This window comes from Oreochromis aureus, linkage group 13, assembly GCF_013358895.1.
Source record: "Oreochromis aureus strain Israel breed Guangdong linkage group 13, ZZ_aureus, whole genome shotgun sequence".
NCBI classification, from domain to species: Eukaryota; Metazoa; Chordata; class Actinopteri; order Cichliformes; family Cichlidae; genus Oreochromis; species Oreochromis aureus.
Window position 1 is genome coordinate 12,071,358 of NC_052954.1, and position 22,003 is coordinate 12,093,360.

Here is a 22,003-nt window from a genome sequence, read left to right on the forward strand (position 1 = left end):
GCACAGCGCAAAGAGGACATGGCTACCACGCCACTGTACACTCTGGTCCCCTCCAGCAAAGTATAAAAATCTAAGACCTTTCATTTGTTCTGGTTTTGCAATCAAATAAAATAGTTTGATGATTTTTGGTAACTGAATTAAATGCCTATATCATAACAATTCAAGAATAATTTCATTCATACACACACACAAACATATATTTTAAATCTTTTGTTATTTTGCACCAAAGCCAACTCTATCTATTGTCTTGCAAATGTCTTCCATAAATTTTAATCAAGAATCCTTTGTGTTTAATATCTTTCATATCTCAGCCTCTAACCATGGCCTAACTTATTAGTGATAAATCACCTTTGAATAACAGCTAATTATTTACTTTTCTGTTGAAAGCATTTCACACTAAGCAGCAAACAGGTACCTTAGAACAGCAACACATCTACAGGTCCACACTGTTTTTAGAAAAGTTTTTACATTAACGTGGACACTGCCTGTCACCTTTACATTTCCACTTTATCATCTGTCACTTTCTGAGCAGTCCTTACCTTAGAAAATAATCTCTTCTTCCTTTTCTGTCCTCTGTTTTTCTCCACTGCAATCCACAGCAATTGTATGTACATCCTGCCAGCATCCTACAAAAATGTGTCATTCTGTTAATGCTATGACAACATTCATTTGAACTAAAAGCATTCAAAGGCCTTTGGCACATTACTTCATTTCCTCTCATTTCTCCTGCTCCTCTTGGTTCCTGGTGCTCCTATTGTTTCAACCGTGCGTCCTGATGCTCATGCTCCTCCTGGTCCTCCTTTTTCTGTCACTTTTAAGGCTCCTGGTTCTCCTACCACTTCTGCTCCTGTTGATGCTGTTCCAAACGCACCTGCTACTCTGACCATTTTTGTTACTCTTACAACAAGAGAGCGCCACTCCCACGCCTCCACACAATCCGGGCCCCTCTCTCACGTGCACAAGAGGCCACAGCTCCCACGCCACTCCCACGCCACAACCCCACATTCTGGGCCCCTACTGTACGCGTGAAAGAGGGTGCCACTCCCACCCCTCCACACAATCCGGGCCCCTCTCACACGTGCACAAGAGGCCACAGTTCCCACACCAACACCACCATACTGGACCCCAACTGCACACGTGCAAGAGGGTGCCACTCCCACGCCTCCACACAATCCGGGCCCGTCTCACACGTGCACAAGAGGACACAGCTCCCACGCCGCTCCCACGCCACAACCCCACATTCTGGGCCCCCTACTGTACGCGTGGAAGAGGGCGCCACTCCCACGCCTCCACACAATCCAGGCCCCTCTCACACGCGCACAAGAGGAAACCGCTCCCACACCACCACCAACATACTGGACCTCAACTGCACACGTGCAAGAGGGTGCCACTCCCACGCCTCCACACAATCCGGACCCCTCTCACACGCGCACAAGAGGACACCGCTCCCACACCGCCACCAACATACTGGACCCCAACTGCACACGTGCAAGAGGGCGCCACTCCCACGCCTCCACACAATCCGGGCTCGTCTCACACGTGCACAAGAGGCCACAGCTCCCACGCCGCTCCCACGCCACAACCCCACATTCTGGGCCCCTACTGTACGCGTGCAAGAGGGCGCCACTCCCACGCCTCCACACAATCCGGGCCCCTCTCACACGCGCACAAGAGGACACCGCTCCCACACCGCCACCAACATACTGGACACCAACTGCACACGTGCAAGAGGGTGCCACTCCCACGCCTCCACACAATCCGGGCCCGTCTCACACGTGCACAAGAAGATACAGCTCCAACGCCGCTCCCACGCCACAAGCCCACATTCTGGGCCCCCTACTGTACGCGTGGAAGAGGGCGCCACTCCCACGCCTCCACACAATCCGGGCCCCTCTCACACGCGCACAAGAGGAAACCGCTCCCACACCACCACCAACATACTGGACCTCAACTGCACACGTGCAAGAGGGTGCCACTCCCACGCCTCCACACAATCCGGACCCCTCTCACACGAGCACAAGAGGCCACAGTTCCCACACCAACACCAACATACTGGACCCCAACTGCACACATGCAAGAGGGTGCCACTCCCACGCCTCCACACAATCCGGGCCCGTCTCACACGTGCACAAGAGGCCACAGCTCCCACGCCGCTCCCACGCCACAACCCCACATTCTGGGCCCCTACTGTATGCGTGAAAGAGCATGCCACTCCCACCCTTCCACACAATCCGGGCCCCTCTCACACGTGCACAAGAGGCCACAGTTCCCACGCCGCTCCCACGCCACAACCCCACATTCTGGGCCCCTACTGTACGCGTGCAAGAGGGCGCCACTCCCACGCCTCCACACAATCCGGACCCCTCTCACACGCGCACAAGAGGACACCGCTCCCACACCGCCACCAACATACTGGACCCCAACTGCACACGTGCAAGAGGGTGCCACTCCCACGCCTCCACACAATCCGGGCCCGTCTCACACGTGCACAAGAGGCCACAGTTCCCACGCCACAACCCCACATTCTGGGCCCCTACTGTACGCGTGCAAGAGGGCGCCACTCCCACGCCTCCACACTATCCGGGCCCCTCTCACACGCGCACAAGAGGAAACCGCTCCCACACCGCCACCAACATACTGGACCTCAACTGCACACGTGCAAGAGGGCGCCACTCCCACGCCTCCACACAATCCGGACCCCTCTCACACGCGCACAAGAGGACACCGCTCCCACACCGCCACCAACATACTGGACCCCAACTGCACACGTGCAAGAGGGTGCCACTCCCACGCCTCCACACAATCCGGGCCTGTCTCACACGTGCACAAGAGGCCACAGCTCCCACGCCGCTCCCACGCCACAACCCCACATTCTGGGCCCCAACTGTATGCGTGCAAGAGGGGCGCCACTCCCACGCCTCACACAATCCGGGCCCCTCTCACACGCGCACAAGAGGAAACCGCTCCCACACCGCCACCAACATACTGGACCTCAACTGCACACGTGCAAGAAGGTGCCACTCCCACGCCTCCACACAATCCGGGCCCCTCTCACACGTGCACAAGAGACCACAGTTCCCACGCCACAACCCCACATTCTGGGCCCCCTACTGCACGCGCGCAAGAGGGCGCCACTCCCACGCCCACACAATCCGGGCCCCTCACACGCGCGCACAAGAGGACACCAGTCCCACGCTGTCCCACTCTTTGGAGTATAAGGAACATTATTACCGAAATGCTCTCACACACACTACTGAAACCCTCTCTCACACTCCATTTAAAACCAAAGCATTTCAGTTGAAAAGGAAGGCATTTTAGCTGAACACAAAGCTGTTTCCTGACAGGGAAACTGAAGGAAAAAGTGGTACATTTCAAACCACTACACAGATGTCTACTCAGCAACCTGCTAGTAGCCTAAGTGAAGCAGCTGCATTGCTTAACAATATATTAGCCTCAGCAGAGACCATCAGAACTCAAATGCGACAGCTGTGGGGCAGCAGCCTGTTACAAGACTGTGGTCAAGTGAGCCCTCACATGCAAAGTCACAGTCAAGCTAGCCGCACCGCGAGCCGCACCCACATTCTTGTTGCACTTTACTTACGCATATTACGGTTTGGGTGCCGACTGGCTTAGAAACACGTGTCTTCTGCATACTGGCATTTATGTATGTACATATATATATATATGTATATATATATATATATATACATATATATGTGTATATATATATAGATAGATAGCTAGATAGATAGATAGACATATCTATATATAGCTAATATTAAAAACTAGAAGTGGATTGAGAAGAAAAATCGTGAAAATGCCAGTATGTAGTGGTTTGAAATGTAACACTTTTTCCTTCAGTTTCCTTGTCAGGAAACAACTTCCTGTTCAGCCGAAATGCCTCGGGTTTCAGTGGAGTGTGTGAGTGCGTTTCAGTAGTGTGTGTGAGAGCATTTCAGTAGTGTGTGTGAGAACATTTCAGTAATAATGTCCCTTACGGCACCTTATACTGGATCCCTACCGACGCTGCAAGCGCAGAGGACATGGCTACCACGCCACTGTACACTCTGGTCCCCTCCAGCAAAGTATAAAAATCTAAGACCTTTCATTTGTTCTGGTTTTGCAATCAAATAAAATAGTTTGATGATTTTTGGTAACTGAATTAAATGCCTATATCATAACAATTCAAGAATAATTTCATTCATACACACACACAAACATATATTTTAAATCTTTTGTTATTTTGCACCAAAGCCAACTCTATCTATTGTCTTGCAAATGTCTTCCATAAATTTTAATCAAGAATCCTTTGTGTTTAATATCTTTCATATCTCAGCCTCTAACCATGGCTCTAACTTATTAGTGATGATAAATCACCTTTGAATAACAGCTAATTATTTACTTTTCTGTTGAAAGCATTTCACACTAAGCAGCAAACAGGTACCTTAGAACAGCAACACATCTACAGGTCCACACTGTTTTTAGAAAAGTTTTTACATTAACGTGGACACTGCCTGTCACCTTTACATTTCCACTTTATCATCTGTCACTTTCTGAGCAGTCCTTACCTTAGAAAATAATCTCTTCTTCCTTTTCTGTCCTCTGTTTTTCTCCACTGCAATCCACAGCAATTGTATGTACATCCTGCCAGCATCCTACAAAAATGTGTCATTCTGTTAATGCTATGACAACATTCATTTGAACTGAAAGCATTCAAAGGCCTTTGGCACATTACTTCATTTCCTCTCATTTCTCCTGCTCCTCTTGGTTCCTGGTGCTCCTATTGTTTCAACCGTGCGTCCTGATGCTCATGCTCCTCCTGGTCCTCCTTTCTTTTCTGTCACTTTTAGGCTCCTGGTTCTCCTACCACTTCTGCTCCTGTTGATGCTGTTCCAAACGCACCTGCTACTCTGACCATTTTGTTACTCTTACAACAAGAGAGCGCCACTCCCACGCCTCCACACAATCCGGGCCCCTCTCACACGTGCACAAGGGGCCACAGTTCCCACACCAACACCACCATACTGGACCCCAACTGCACACGTGCAAGAGGGTGCCACTCCCACGCCCACACAATCCGGGCCCGTCTCACACGTGCACAAGAGGACACAGCTCCCACGCCGCCCCCACGCCACAACCCAACATTCTGGGCCCCCCTACTGTACGCGTGGAAGAGGGCGCCACTCCCACGCCTCCACACAATCCGGGCCCCTCTCACACGCCAAGCACAAGAGGACACCGCTCCCACACCGCCACCAACATACTGGACCCCAACTGCACACGTGCAAGAGGGTGCCACTCCCACGCCTCCACACAATCCGGGCCCGTCTCACACGTGCACAAGAGGATACAGCTCCAACGCCGCTCCCACGCCACAACCCCACATTCTGGGCCCCCTACTGTACGCGTGGAAGAGGGCGCCACTCCCACGCCTCCACACAATCCGGGCCCCTCTCACACGTGCACAAGAGGCCACAGCTCCCACGCCGCCTCCCACGCCAAAACCCCACATTCTGGGCCCCTACTGTGCGCGTGAAAGAGGGTGCCACTCCCACCGCTCCACACAATCCGGGCCCCTCTCACACGCCAGCACAAGAGGCCACAGTTCCCACGCCACAACCCCACATTCTGGGCCCCAACTGTATGCGTGCAAGAGGGCGCCACTCCCACGCCTCCACACAATCCGGGCCCCTCTCACACACCGCACAAGAGGCCACAGTTCCCACGCCAAAACCCCACATTCTGGGCCCCTACTGTGCAGCGTGAAAGAGGGTGCCACTCCCACCGCTCCACACAATCCGGGCCCCTCTCACACGCCGCACAAGAGGCCACAGTTCCCACGCCACAACCCCACATTCTGGGCCCCTACTGTGCGCGTGCAAGAGGGCGCCACTCCCACGCCTCCACACAATCCGGACCCCTCACACGCAGCACAAGAGGACACCGCTCCCACACCGCCACCAACATACTGGACCCCAACTGCACACGTGCAAGAGGGTGCCACTCCCACGCCTCCACACAATCCGGGCCCGTCTCACACGTGCACAAGAGGACACAGCTCCCATGCTGCTCCCACGCCACAACCCCACATTCTGGGCCCCATACTGTACGCGTGGAAGAGGGCGCCACTCCCACGCCTCCACACAATCCGGGCCCCTCTCACACGCGCACAAGAGAAAACCGCTCCCACACCACCACCAACATATTGGACCCCAACTGCACACGTGCAAGATGGTGCCACTCCCACGCCTCCACACAATCCGGGCCCGTCTCACACGTGCACAAGAGGCCACAGCTCCCACGCCGCTCCCACGCCACAACCCCACATTCTGGGCCCCTACTGTACGCGTGCAAGAGGGCGCCACTCCCACGCCTCCACACAATCCGGGCCCCTCTCACACGCGCACAAGAGGAAACCGCTCCCACACCACCACCAACATACTGGACCCCAACTGCACACGTGCAAGAGGGCGCCACTGCCACGCCTCCACACAATCCGGGCCCCTCTCACACGTGCACAAGAGGAAACCGCTCCCACACCGCCACCAACATACTGGACCTCAACTGCACACGTGCAAGAGGGTGCCACTCCCACGCCTCCACACAATCCGGGCCCGTCTCACACGTGCACAAGAGGCCACAGCTCCCACGCCGCTCCCACGCCACAACCCCACATTCTGGGCCCCTACTGTACGCGTGAAAGAGGGCGCCACTCCCACGCCTCCACACAATCCGGGCCCGTCTCACACGTGCACAAGAGGCCACAGTTCCCACGCCACAACCCCACATTCTGGGCCCCTACTGTACGCGTGCAAGAGGGCGCCACTCCCACGCCTCCACACAATCCGGGCCCCTCTCACACGCCAAGACAAGAGGAAACCGCTCCCACACCACCACCAACATACTGGACCTCAACTGCACACGTGCAAGAGGGCGCCACTCCCACGCCTCCACACAATCCGGGCTCGTCTCACACGTGCACAAGAGGCCACAGCTCCCACGCCGCTCCCACGCCACAACCCAACATACTCGACCCCAACTGCACACGTGCAAGAGGGTGCCACTCCCACGCCTCCACACAATCCGGGCCCGTCTCACACGTGCACAAGAGGACACAGCTCCCACGCCGCTCCGCCACGCCACAACCCCATTCTGGGCCCCCTACTGTACGCGTGGAAGAGGGCGCCACTCCCACGCCTTCACACAATCCGGGCCCCTCTCACACGCGCACAAGAGGCCACAGTTCCCACGCCGCCTCCCACGCCACAACCCCACATTCTGGGCCCCTACTGTACGCTGCAAGCAAGAGGCGCCACTCCCACGCCTCCACACAATCCGGACCCCTCTCACACGCACACAAGAGGACACCGCTCCCACACCGCCACCAACATACTGGACCCCAACTGCACACGTGCAAGAGAGCGCCACTCCCACGCCTCCACACAATCCGGGCCCGTCTCACACGTGCACAAGAGGCCACAGCTCCCACGCCGCTCCCACGCCACAACCCCACATTCTGGGCCCCTACTGTACGCTGCGTGCAAGAGGGCGCCACTCCCACGCCTCCACACAATCCGGACCCCTCTCACACGCGCACAAGAGGACACCGCCCCACACCGCCACCAACATACTGGACCCCAACTGCACACGTGCAAGAGAGCGCCACTCCCACGCCTCCACACAATCCGGGCCCGTCTCACACGTGCACAAGAGGCCACAGCTCCCACGCCGCTCCCACGCCACAACCCCACATTCTGGGCCCCCTACTGCACGCGTGCAAGAGGGCGCCACTCCCACGCCTTCACACAATCCGGGCCCCTCTCACACGCGCACAAGAGGACACCAGTCCCACGCTGTCCCACTCTTTGGAGTATAAGGAACATTATTACAAATGCTCTCACACACTACTGAAACCCTCTCACACTCCATTTAAAACCAAAGCATTTCAGTTGAAAAGGAAGGCATTTTAGCTGAACACAAAGCTGTTTCCTGACAGGGAAACTGAAGGAAAAAGTGGTACATTTCAAACCACTACACAGATGTCTACTCAGCAACCTGCTAGTAGCCTAAGTGAAGCAGCTGCATTGCTTAACAATATATTAGCCTCAGCAGAGACCATCAGAACTCAAATGCGACAGCTGTGGGGCAGCAGCCTGTTACAAGACTGTGGTCAAGTGAGCCCTCACATGCAAAGTCACAGTCAAGCTAGCCGCACCGCGAGCCGCACCCTACATTCTTGTTGCACTTTACTTACGCATATTACGGTTTGGGTGCCGACTGGCTTAGAAACACGTGTCTTCTGCATACTGGCATTTATGTATGTACATATATATATATATGTATATATATATATATATATATATGTATATATATATAGATAGATAGCTAGATAGATAGATAGACATATCTATATATAGCTAATATTAAAAACTAGAAGTGGATTGAGAAGAAAAATCGTGAAAAATGCCAGTATGTAGTGGTTTGAAATGTAACACTTTTTCCTTCAGTTTCCTTGTCAGGAAACAACTTCCTGTTCAGCCGAAATGCCTCGGGTTTCAGTGGAGTGTGTGAGTGCGTTTCAGTAGTGTGTGTGAGAGCATTTCAGTAGTGTGTATGAGAACATTTCAGTAATAATGTCCCTTACGGCACCTTATACTGGATCCCTACCGCACGCGCGCAAGAGGACATGGCTACCACGCCACTGTACACTCTGGTCCCCTCCAGCAAAGTATAAAAATCTAAGACCTTTCATTTGTTCTGGTTTTGCAATCAAATAAAATAGTTTGATGATTTTTTGGTAACTGAATTAAATGCCTATATCATAACAATTCAAGAATAATTTCATTCATTCACACACACAAACATATATTTTAAATCTTTTGTTATTTTGCACCAAAGCCAACTCTATCTATTGTCTTGCAAATGTCTTCCATAAATTTTAATCAAGAATCCTTTGTGTTTAATATCTTTCATATCTCAGCCTCTAACCATGGCCTAACTTATTAGTGATAAATCACCTTTGAATAACAGCTAATTATTTACTTTTCTGTTGAAAGCATTTCACACTAAGCAGCAAACAGGTACCTTAGAACAGCAACACATCTACAGGTCCACAGTGTGTTTAGAAAAGTTTTTACATTAACGTGGACACTGCCTGTCACCTTTACATTTCCACTTTATCATCTGTCACTTTCTGAGCAGTCCTTACCTTAGAAAATAATCTCTTCTTCCTTTTCTGTCCTCTGTTTTTCTCCACTGCAATCCACAGCAATTGTATGTACATCCTGCCAGCATCCTACAAAAATGTGTCATTCTGTTAATGCTATGACAACATTCATTTGAACTGAAAGCATTCAAAGGCCTTTGGCACATTACTTCATTTCCTCTCATTTCTCCTGCTCCTCTTGGTTCCTGGTGCTCCTATTGTTTCAACCGTGCGTCCTGATGCTCATGCTCCTCCTGGTCCTCCTTTCTTTTTCTGTCACTTTTAAGGCTCCTGGTTCTCCTACCACTTCTGCTCCTGTTGATGCTGTTCCAAACGCACCTGCTACTCTGACCATTTTTGTTACTCTTACAACAAGAGAGCGCCACTCCCACGCCTCCACACAATCCGGGCCCCTCTCACACGTGCACAAGGGGCCACAGTTCCCACACCAACACCACCATACTGGACCCCAACTGCACACGTGCAAGAGGGTGCCACTCCCACGCCTCCACACAATCCGGGCCCCTCTCACACGTGCACAAGAGGCCACAGCTCCCACGCCGCTCCCACGCCACAACCCAACATTCTGGGCCCCTACTGTACGCTGCGTGGAAGAGGGCGCCACTCCCACGCCTCCACACAATCCGGGCCCCTCTCACACGCGCACAAGAGGACACCGCTCCCACACCGCCACCAACATACTGGACCCCAACTGCACACGTGCAAGAGGGTGCCACTCCCACGCCTCCACACAATCCGGGCCCGTCTCACACACGTGCACAAGAGGATACAGCTCCAACGCCGCTCCCACGCCACAACCCCACATTCTGGGCCCCCCTACTGTACGCTGCGTGGAAGAGGCGCCACTCCCACGCCTCCACACAATCCGGGCCCCTCTCACACGTGCACAAGAGGCCACAGCTCCCACGCCGCCCCACGCCAAAACCCCACATTCTGGGCCCCTACTGTACGCTGCGTGAAAGAGGTGCCACTCCCACCGCTCCACACAATCCGGGCCCCTCTCACACGCGCACAAGAGGCCACAGTTCCCACGCCACAACCCCACATTCTGGGCCCCAACTGTATGCGTGCAAGAGGGCGCCACTCCCACGCCTCCACACAATCCGGGCCCCTCTCACACGCGCACAAGAGGCCACAGTTCCCACGCCAAAACCCAACATTCTGGGCCCCTACTGTACGCGTGAAAGAGGGTGCCACTCCCACCGCTCCACACAATCCGGGCCCCTCTCACACGCGCACAAGAGGCCACAGTTCCCACGCCACAACCCCACATTCTGGGCCCCTACTGTACGCGTGCAAGAGGGCGCCACTCCCACGCCTCCACACAATCCGGACCCCTCTCACACGCGCACAAGAGGACACCGCTCCCACACCGCCACCAACATACTGGACCCCAACTGCACACGTGCAAGAGGGTGCCACTCCCACGCCTCCACACAATCCGGGCCCGTCTCACACGTGCACAAGAGGACACAGCTCCCATGCTGCTCCCACGCCACAACCCCACATTCTGGGCCCCATACTGTACGCGTGGAAGAGGGCGCCACTCCCACGCCTCCACACAATCCGGGCCCGTCTCACACGTGCACAAGAGGACACAGCTCCCACGCCGCTCCCACGCCACAACCCAACATTCTGGGCCCCCTACTGTACGCGTGGAAGAGGGCGCCACTCCCACGCCTCCACACAATCCGGGCCCCTCTCACACGTGCACAAGAGGAAACCGCTCCCACACCGCCACCAACATACTGGACCTCAACTGCACACGTGCAAGAGGGTGCCACTCCCACACCTCCACACAATCCGGGCCCCTCTCACACGTGCACAAGAGGCCACAGTTCCCACACCGCCACCAACATACTGGACCCCAACTGCACACGTGCAAGAGGGTGCCACTCCCACGCCTCCACACAATCCGGGCCCGTCTCACACGTGCAGAAGAGGCCACAGTTCCCACGCCACAACCCCACATTCTGGGCCCCTACTGTACAGCGCAAGGCAAGAGGGCGCCACTCCCACGCCTCCACACAATCCGGGCCCCTCTCACACGCCAAGACAAGAGGAAACCGCTCCCACACCGCCACCAACATACTGGACCTCAACTGCACACGTGCAAGAGGGCGCCACTCCCACGCCTCCACACAATCCGGACCCCTCTCACACGCGCACAAGAGGACACCGCTCCCACACCGCCACCAACATACTGGACCCCAACTGCACACGTGCAAGAGGGTGCCACTCCCACGCCTCCACACAATCCGGGCCTGTCTCACACGTGCACAAGAGGCCACAGCTCCCACGCCGCTCCCACGCCACAACCCCACATTCTGGGCCCCAACTGTATGCGTGCAAGAGGGCGCCACTCCCACGCCTCCACACAATCCGGGCCCCTCTCACACGCGCACAAGAGGAAACCGCTCCCACACCGCCACCAACATACTGGACCTCAACTGCACACGTGCAAGAAGGTGCCACTCCCACGCCTCCACACAATCCGGGCCCCTCTCACACGTGCACAAGAGACCACAGTTCCCACGCCACAACCCCACATTCTGGGCCCCCTACTGCACGCGTGCAAGAGGGCGCCACTCCCACGCCTCCACACAATCCGGGCCCCTCTCACACGCGCACAAGAGGACACCAGTCCCACGCTGTCCCACTCTTTGGAGTATAAGGAACATTATTACCGAAATGCTCTCACACACACTACTGAAACCCTCTCACACTCCATTTAAAACCAAAGCATTTCAGTTGAAAAGGAAGGCATTTTAGCTGAACACAAAGCTTTTTCCTGACAGGGAAACCGAAGGAAAAAGTGGTACATTTCAAACCACTACACAGATGTCTACTCAGCAACCTGCTAGTAGCCTAAGTGAAGCAGCTGCATTGCTTAACAATATATTAGCCTCAGCAGAGACCATCAGAACTCAAATGCGACAGCTGTGGGGCAGCAGCCTGTTACAAGACTGTGGTCAAGTGAGCCCTCACATGCAAAGTCACAGTCAAGCTAGCCGCACCGCGAGCCGCACCTACATTCTTGTTGCACTTTACTTACGCATATTACGGTTTGGGTGCCGACTGGCTTAGAAACACGTGTCTTCTGCATACTGGCATTTATGTATGTACATATATATATATATATATGTATATATATATATATATATACATATATATGTGTATATATATATATAGATAGATAGCTAGATAGATAGATAGACATATCTATATATAGCTAATATTAAAAACTAGAAGTGGATTGAGAAGAAAAATCGTGAAAAATGCCAGTATGTAGTGGTTTGAAATGTAACACTTTTTCCTTCAGTTTCCTTGTCAGGAAACAACTTCCTGTTCAGCCGAAATGCCTCGGGTTTCAGTGGAGTGTGTGAGTGCGTTTCAGTAGTGTGTGTGAGAGCATTTCAGTAGTGTGTGAGAACATTTCAGTAATAATTTCCCTTACGGCACCTTATACTGGATCCCTACGCGCAGCAAGAAGAGGACATGGCTACCACGCCACTGTACACTCTGGTCCCCTCCAGCAAAGTATAAAAATCTAAGACCTTTCATTTGTTCTGGTTTTGCAATCAAATAAAATAGTTTGATGATTTTTTGGTAACTGAATTAAATGCCTATATCATAACAATTCAAGAATAATTTCATTATATACACACACACAAACATATATTTTAAATCTTTTGTTATTTTGCACCAAAGCCAACTCTATCTATTGTCTTGCAAATGTCTTCCATAAATTTTAATCAAGAATCCTTTGTGTTTAATATCTTTCATATCTCAGCCTCTAACCATGGCCTAACTTATTAGTGATAAATCACCTTTGAATAACAGCTAATTATTTACTTTTCTGTTGAAAGCATTTCACACTAAGCAGCAAACAGGTACCTTAGAACAGCAACACATCTACAGGTCCACACTGTTTTTAGAAAAGTTTTTACATTAACGTGGACACTGCCTGTCACCTTTACATTTCCACTTTATCATCTGTCACTTTCTGAGCAGTCCTTACCTTAGAAAATAATCTCTTCTTCCTTTTCTGTCCTCTGTTTTTCTCCACTGCAATCCACAGCAATTGTATGTACATCCTGCCAGCATCCTACAAAAATGTGTCATTCTGTTAATGCTATGACAACATTCATTTGAACTAAAAGCATTCAAAGGCCTTTGGCACATTACTTCATTTCCTCTCATTTCTCCTGCTCCTCTTGGTTCCTGGTGCTCCTATTGTTTCAACCGTGCGTCCTGATGCTCATGCTCCTCCTGGTCGTCCTTCTTTTTCTGTCACTTTTAAGGCTCCTGGTTCTCCTACCACTTCTGCTCCTGTTGATGCTGTTCCAAACGCACCTGCTACTCTGACCATTTTTGTTACTCTTACAACAAGAGAGCGCCACTCCCACGCCTCCACACAATCCGGGCCCCTCTCACACGTGCACAAGAGGACACAGCTCCCACGCCGCTCCCACGCCACAACCCAACATTCTGGGCCCCCTACTGTACGCGTGGAAGAGGGCGCCACTCCCACGCCTCCACACAATCCGGGCCCCTCTCACACGCGCACAAGAGGACACCGCTCCCACACCGCCACCAACATACTGGACCCCAACTGCACACGTGCAAGAGGGTGCCACTCCCACGCCTCCACACAATCCGGGCCCGTCTCACACGTGCACAAGAGGATACAGCTCCAACGCCGCTCCCACGCCACAACCCCACATTCTGGGCCCCCTACTGTACGCGTGGAAGAGGGCGCCACTCCCACGCCTCCACACAATCCGGGCCCCTCTCACACGTGCACAAGAGGCCACAGCTCCCACGCCGCTCCCACGCCACAACCCCACATTCTGGGCCCCTACTGTACGCGTGAAAGAGGGTGCCACTCCCACCGCTCCACACAATCCGGGCCCCTCTCACACGCGCACAAGAGGCCACAGTTCCCACGCCACAACCCCACATTCTGGGCCCCAACTGTATGCGTGCAAGAGGGCGCCACTCCCACGCCTCCACACAATCCGGACCCCTCTCACACGCGCACAAGAGGACACCGCTCCCACACCGCCACCAACATACTGGACCCCAACTGCACACGTGCAAGAGGATGCCACTCCCACGCCTCCACACAATCCGGGCCCGTCTCACACGTGCACAAGAGGACACAGCTCCCATGCCGCTCCCACGCCACAACCCCACATTCTGGGCCCCATACTGTGCTGCGTGGAAGAGGCGCCACTCCCACGCCTCCACACAATCCGGGCCCCTCTCACGCGCGCACAAGAGAAAACCGCTCCCACACCGCCACCAACATATTGGACCCCAACTGCACACGTGCAAGATGGTGCCACTCCCACGCCTCCACACAATCCGGGCCCGTCTCACACGTGCACAAGAGGCCACAGCTCCCACGCCGCTCCCACGCCACAACCCCACATTCTGGGCCCCCTACTGTACGTGTGGAAGAGGGCGCCACTCCCACGCCTCCACACAATCCGGGCCCCTCTCACACGCGCACAAGAGGAAACCGCTCCCACACCACCACCAACATACTGGACCCCAACTGCACACGTGCAAGAGGGCGCCACTCCCACGCCTCCACACAATCCGGGCCCCTCTCACACGTGCACAAGAGGAAACCGCTCCCACACCGCCACCAACATACTGGACCTCAACTGCACACGTGCAAGAGGGTGCCACTCCCACGCCTCCACACAATCCGGGCCCCTCTCACACGTGCACAAGAGGCCACAGTTCCCACACCAACACCAACATACTGGACCCCAACTGCACACGTGCAAGAGGGTGCCACTCCCACGCCTCCACACAATCCGGGCCCGTCTCACACGTGCACAAGAGGCCACAGCTCCCACGCCGCTCCCACGCCACAACCCCACATTCTGGGCCCCTACTGTACGCGTGGAAGAGGGCGCCACTCCCACGCCTCCACACAATCCGGACCCCTCTCACACGCCGCACAAGAGGACACCGCTCCCACACCGCCACCAACATACTGGACCCCAACTGCACACGTGCAAGAGGGTGCCACTCCCACGCCTCCACACAATCCGGGCCCGTCTGCCTCACACGTGCACAAGAGGCCACAGTTCCCACGCCACAACCCCACATTCTGGGCCCCTACTGTACGCGTGCAAGAGGGCGCCACTCCCACGCCTCCACACAATCCGGGCCCCTTTCACACGCGCACAAGAGGAAACCGCTCCCACACCACCACCAACATACTGGACCTCAACTGCACACGTGCAAGAGGGCGCCACTCCCACGCCTCCACACAATCCGGGCTCGTCTCACACGTGCACAAGAGGCCACAGCTCCCACGCCGCTCCCACGCCACAACCCAACATACTCGACCCCAACTGCACACGTGCAAGAGGGTGCCACTCCCACGCCTCCACACAATCCGGGCCCGTCTCACACGTGCACAAGAGGACACAGCTCCCACGCCGCTCCCACGCCACAACCCCCATTCTGGGCCCCCTACTGTACGCGTGGAAGAGGGCGCCACTCCCACGCCTCCACACAATCCGGGCCCCTCTCACACGCGCACAAGAGGAAACCGCTCCCACACCGCCACCAACATACTGGACCCCAACTGCACACGTGCAAGAGTGTGCCACTCCCACGCCTCCACACAATCCGGGCCCGTCTCACACGTGCACAAGAGGCCACAGTTCCCACGCCACAACCTCACATTCTGGGCCCCTACTGCACGCGTGCAAGAGGGCGCCACTCCCACGCCTCCACACAATCCGGGCCCCTCTCACACGCGCACAAGAGGCCACAGTTCCCACGCCACAACCCCACATTCTGGGCCCCTACTGTACGCGTGCAAGAGGGCGCCACTCCCACGCCTCCACACAATCCGGACCCCTCTCACACGCGCACAAGAGGACACCGCTCCCACACCGCCACCAACATACTGGACCCCAACTGCACACGTGCAAGAGAGCGCCACTCCCACGCCTCCACACAATCCGGGCCCGTCTCACACGTGCACAAGAGGCCACAGCTCCCACGCCGCTCCCACGCCACAACCCCACATTCTGGGCCCCTTACTGCACGCGTGCAAGAGGGCGCCACTCCCACGCCTCCACACAATCCGGGCCCCTCTCACACGCGCACAAGAGGACACCAGTCCCACGCTGTCCCACTCTTTGGAGTATAAGGAACATTATTACCGAAATGCTCTCACACACACTACTGAAACCCTCTCTCACACTCCATTTAAAACCAAAGCATTTCAGTTGAAAAGGAAGGCATTTTAGCTGAACACAAAGCTGTTTCCTGACAGGGAAACTGAAGGAAAAAGTGGTACATTTCAAACCACTACACAGATGTCTACTCAGCAACCTGCTAGTAGCCTAAGTGAAGCAGCTGCATTGCTTAACAATATATTAGCCTCAGCAGAGACCATCAGAACTCAAATGCGACAGCTGTGGGGCAGCAGCCTGTTACAAGACTGTGGTCAAGTGAGCCCTCACATGCAAAGTCACAGTCAAGCTAGCCGCACCGCGAGCCGCACCTACATTCTTGTTGCACTTTACTTACGCATATTACGGTTTGGGTGCCGACTGGCTTAGAAACACGTGTCTTCTGCATACTGGCATTTATGTATGTACATATATATATATATATATATATATATATATATATATATATATATATATATAGATAGATAGATAGATAGATATATCTATATATAGCTAATATTAAAAACTAGAAGTGGATTGAGAAGAAAAATCGTGAAAAATGCCAGTATGTAGTGGTTTGAAATGTAGCACTTTTTCCTTCAGTTTCCTTGTCAGGAAACAACTTCCTGTTCAGCCGAAATGCCTCGGGTTTCAGTGGAGTGTGTGAGTGCGTTTCAGTAGTGTGTGTGAGAACATTTCAGTAATAATGTACCTTACGGCACCTTATACTGGATCCCTACCGCACGCGCGCAAGAGGACATGGCTACCACGCCACTGTATACTCTGGTCCCCTCCAGCAAAGTTTAAAAATCTAAGACCTTTCATTTGTTCTGGTTTTGCAATCAAATAAAATAGTTTGATGATTTTTTGGTAACTGAATTAAATGCCTATATCATAACAATTCAAGAATAATTTCATTCATACACACACACAAACATATATTTTAAATCTTTTGTTATTTTGCACCAAAGCCAACTCTATCTATTGTCTTGCAAATGTCTTCCATAAATTTTAATCAAGAATCCTTTGTGTTTAATATCTTTCATATCTCAGCCTCTAACCATGGCCTAACGTATTAGTGATAAATAACCTTTGAATAACAGCTAATTATTTACTTTTCTGTTGAAAGCATTTCACACTAAGCAGCAAACAGGTACCTTAGAACAGCAACACATCTACAGGTCCACACTGTGCTTAGAAAAGTTTAACATTAACGTGGACACTGCCTGTCACCTTTACATTTCCACTTTATCATCTATCACTTTCTGAGCAGTCCTTACCTTAGAAAATAATCTCTTTTTCCTTTTCTGTCCTCCGTTGTTCTCCACTGCAATTGTGTATGCATCTTGCCAACATCCTACAAAAATGTGTCATTCTGTTAATGCTATGACAACATTCATTCGAATTAAAAACATTCAAAGGCCTTTGGCACATTAGCAATAATTAAACCTGGTTTCTATATTTCAAAATTTCATGTTTTTGTAAAATAAGAAATTTTCCCCAGTCTCCAGGAGCCTGTGAAATGGCACAAATCTCCATTTTTTTCAGGAAAGAGAAGCATTAAAGTGCCAGTGTGGATTTTACTGATGGATGACACAAATTCAAGTGTGCTTTCAAGCATGAAATACAACTAAAACACACACACACAGACACACAAACATACACATAGATGCATAGTTTCTGTAGCTAAACAACAAATGATACCAGATCCTAAGATACAAACATTTTCATGTCTCTGTTATAGGGTGTTGACTTTGTCTAGAGGCAGGCTGCAAAATGTTTAAACATGGTTGGTGTAAGAATGGGCTGTAAGAAAGTACTTGCTTTGTTATACCACACCAAAAGAATTACAAAATGTGAGTACCCATGTACAATGCCTCTGTCTCCTAAACCCAGTCAGACAAAATAAATAAGGAGGGATGCCCATCTGGCACAATCTATTATCTCCATGTGACAGGAGAATTGATTTACTTTCGTAAAATTATTAAAAATCCAGTAAGATAATATGCTACTGCAATGCAAAAACTTACTGAAGTAATATATATATAATTCAATTTCTCTTTTGTAACAGCAACATATGTACAAGTCCAGACTGTGTTTAGAAAAGTTTAACATTAACGTGGACACTGCCTGTCACCTTTACATTTCCACTTTATCATCTCTCACTTGCTGAGCAGTCCTTACCTTAGAAAATAATCTCTTTTTCCTTTTTTGTCCTCTGTTTTTCTCCACTGCAATCCACAGCAATTGTGTGTGCATCTTGCCAGCGTCCTACAAAATGTTTCCTGCTGTTAATGCTTTGACAACATTCATTTGAATTAAAAACATTCTAAAAGCCTCCGCCGGTCTTTAAGTGATGACGTGATAAACCTGCGTCCAAACTAAGGCTGTTGTGTTTTTAACATGTTTAAATGATTTGTATCTTGTTCTATTTAATGTGAACAAGTCTCTGAAAGAGGCACTGGTCACTGTCGGCTTTTCTGGGTTTTTATTACCATTATTCATTTTAAAGCTCAGTTTTTAAAACCTTACGATGTAACTACAGCCCAGCCCATGCAGCAATAAATGAATGACTAACCTCTTATTGTGGATGTATTATCCCAGTTGTTCTCCTGACTGAAGTTTGGTCCGTTTACAGCACCCTACCATGCAGTGGCATTTGTCCCTAAACATCGGGAACCCTCACATTAACTTTTGTCGAGTGTAAGAAAGTTAGCCATCCTCCAGCTTTACTGTGCTAATGTGTTTATTTTATGCTAACCATAGCTGTGTAGCTAGCCACTACGTAGCACATCATTATATACCAGCTAGCTGTATCCAGCTGTATCCAGTAACCATACAAACGTCTTTACTGTTTACTTTTCTGTCTTCATTTATGTCAGAAACACAGCAGAGTTGTACGTTTGAATTTTTTCAGAAATCCCTCAGAAGATGGTGTGTGTGTTTGCAAACAGCTGAGCCAACGGCTTCCGCAGATACTTTCTTAATCTGCTCTGTTACAATTACATCGTGTCTTATCTTATTACGATCTTTTTTTGAAGCAGATGCAACATGCCTTTCACCAAAAAGTAACACCTCATAAAAATTCGACCAGCCATAAATCTGTGATGAAAGCAGAGCAAAGAAGGATATGATAAACTTGCTTTTCCTTTGAGGATTACACTGGCACATGTCCAATAAAAAAACACGCCAGCTTAGTAACTGATCTGATCACAGCTAGTATCTTAATTTTTGCTAACAAGCAGAATAAAAAAACTAAAACCTGCAACTATATTTTACATGCTTTAAAAAAAAACATAGTTTAAATAGTATTGCAGCTGTTATGAAAAAAGATTATTTGGAGCCATTTTTGTCTTGGTGTGTGTATGTATGCACACTAGTCTCTGCTTTTGAGCTCACTGTTTGGTGTGTACCATCTCCTGGGGCTAATATCTGTCTCTTCAGCTGCTAAAAGCCCCATTACGTTCACTAACTATGTGATAATTCTGTCTGCCAGATGTTTGGTGATAAGTAGGTAGTGCATAGGTACAATGGAGTGGTGAGAGTGAGCCCATCAAAAACACTGACCTGGCAGAGCTTATCGCAGTTGATTCCTTCCTCTGAATATCCCCATAATTGCTGAAAGCAGCCACATACAATATGACGCATATGGCATTTTCATGCTTTTTAAATTTCGTGTCACTGCAATAAGCTGTAAGCTCTGAGGCTTTGAGGCTCAGATGGGCATGCAATATAATGCCAGGTATCAGTGGTATCACTGGGCACACTGTAGAGGTAAATTCACACCTTACTTTAACTTTAATTATACAGTGGTTTCCACAGGATGCTGCAATGGCACACATTAAACTTTAAAAGCCTCGGTGCTGTGCTACCCTATCATACACTGTATCAAAATTACCGTCTAAAACATTTAATAATTACAGCAGGATTTCTTCCTTTTCCTTATGTGGTACTTTCTCAGATGGCATCACTTTGAAAGCAGTTGACACATGCAGCTTCTTCTGTGACTCAGCCCTCATGACGTACATTTCGGCTCAGTATGCGTGTAATTAAAGTTTGTGATGTTTGTATTGTTTCCCTGGAAAGAAATCACAGCAAGCGCTGACTTGAGGGATTTCAAAAACACCGCTCTCATAGTGGCCTCATTCTCTGGCCCTTCTCTCCAAGCGATTACGCTGCTTGATTCAGTGCTTTGGATAAGGACACCTCTGTTCTACAGGTCATGTGGCAGAGGTCAAAGTCTGCTCTTCGATCAGCTGAGTACTGCAGGGTGATCTGTTCGGTTCTGAGGCTCATGCTCAGTGGCAGAAACCAACCCAGAAGTGTCATTTCCATTTGGATTTCCTAAAAGAAGTCTATAAAATAGTGTAAAAATATGTGTTGTACTGGGTTGTGTTTTGTGTTGTGAGCAGTGCTGTGAGACACTGCAAGATGCTGTAGGATACATGGAGATGAAAGAGCTCCTGCCCTCTTCCTGGGCATGTGGCCAGGACATTCTGCTTTGAAACATCCCGATAAAACAAAATCTCACCATGGTGTCTTAGAGAGATTTTGTTGTGCTAGACGGAGGGACACCAGAGGGGCTATGGACACAGTATGTTGAATTAATCATGATAAACAGGCGGACATGACATATACCAACAGTAACAGTTTCGCTTCTGTAGCTCTCAGGGATGTGCTTTGATTGGATTGAAATCGTCCTGTTACACATCTGTAAACGTTCCCTTGGTATGTTTTGCTGAAAACACCCAATGATAGATGAGCTGGAATTTATATAGAGTATTCATAGTGCCTTTAACTACAAACCACACACACACAGTGCTTTTATTCTGCACCTTATAAGTACTTTCTAACTAGATGCATCAAGGGCAATTGGCAGAGTACAGGAGCCAAGGACTGAACCACTAAATTTCTGATTGGTAGATAACTGGCTCTACTTCACTGCCTTTAGTTCTGTGGCTAATACTGAAGCACTTTGTTTTAATTGCGTGCCTAACTCCTTCAGCACCTGCCAAAGCAAATCATATTCAAAAGGCATTTGATTACTTTAATCTTCACACATTCTTACTTCACTACACACGGGACAATGTTTGGGAAGGTGCAGCTGTTTTTGATCCATATTTAATACTCTTAGAGAGCTTATTTTATCAAGCAGAAGATTTGGTGACCAGCCCATCTAAACCATCCTTTTGCTCTGATCAAGGCAGTGTGATTATGGTTTGATTTGTCTCACTCTTTGATCAAGACTGAAATATTTCAAACTGTTGAATGAGCATAAATCGCCTGGTTTTCCCTTTTGTGCCATTATAAGGTTGACTTTACTAGTTTTGTGAGCTAATTTAGTGCATAATCAGTTTGATAATTCTTTTACTTTCAATCGTTCATCAAACTAATGCTTTGTGTTTACACTAATTATTAAACTTAACATGCTACTAAACTAAAACCAATTTGAAACTGGAGATCCTGCTAAACATTAGCGCTGGACTAATCTAGACAGTGAGAGATGTAAATCAGCCTGTTGTCAAATTGCTTCACACTGAACCTGACTGGGATCTGAGGTGGAGCT

At 50.6% G+C, this 22,003-nt stretch overlaps 1 protein-coding gene across 10 annotated transcripts in view; it reads right to left on the minus strand.

Annotated features, from left to right (window-relative positions):
• Window positions 1-20,023, minus strand: part of LOC116318536 (visual pigment-like receptor peropsin) — a 41,859-nt gene extending 21,836 nt beyond the window's left edge. For 2 of the 10 annotated variants that reach the window (XM_039621604.1, XM_039621605.1), the window contains exons 1-2: window positions 707-2,156; window positions 540-626 (exon numbers count right to left, since the gene is read on the minus strand). In XM_039621604.1, the coding sequence (XP_039477538.1) occupies window positions 540-626; window positions 707-711 (92 nt within the window). In that variant the 5' untranslated portion in view covers window positions 712-2,156. Of the gene's footprint in view, window positions 1-539; window positions 627-706; window positions 2,157-4,568; window positions 4,656-4,735; window positions 4,833-9,208; window positions 9,296-9,375; window positions 9,719-13,247; window positions 13,335-13,414; window positions 14,312-17,717; window positions 17,795-18,621; window positions 18,709-19,015; window positions 19,188-20,004 lie in introns of those variants that run through there. The other 8 variants (XM_039621597.1, XM_039621596.1, XM_039621601.1 and 5 more) reach the window with 8 other exon arrangements.
• Window positions 20,024-22,003: the final 1,980 nt, after the last annotated feature.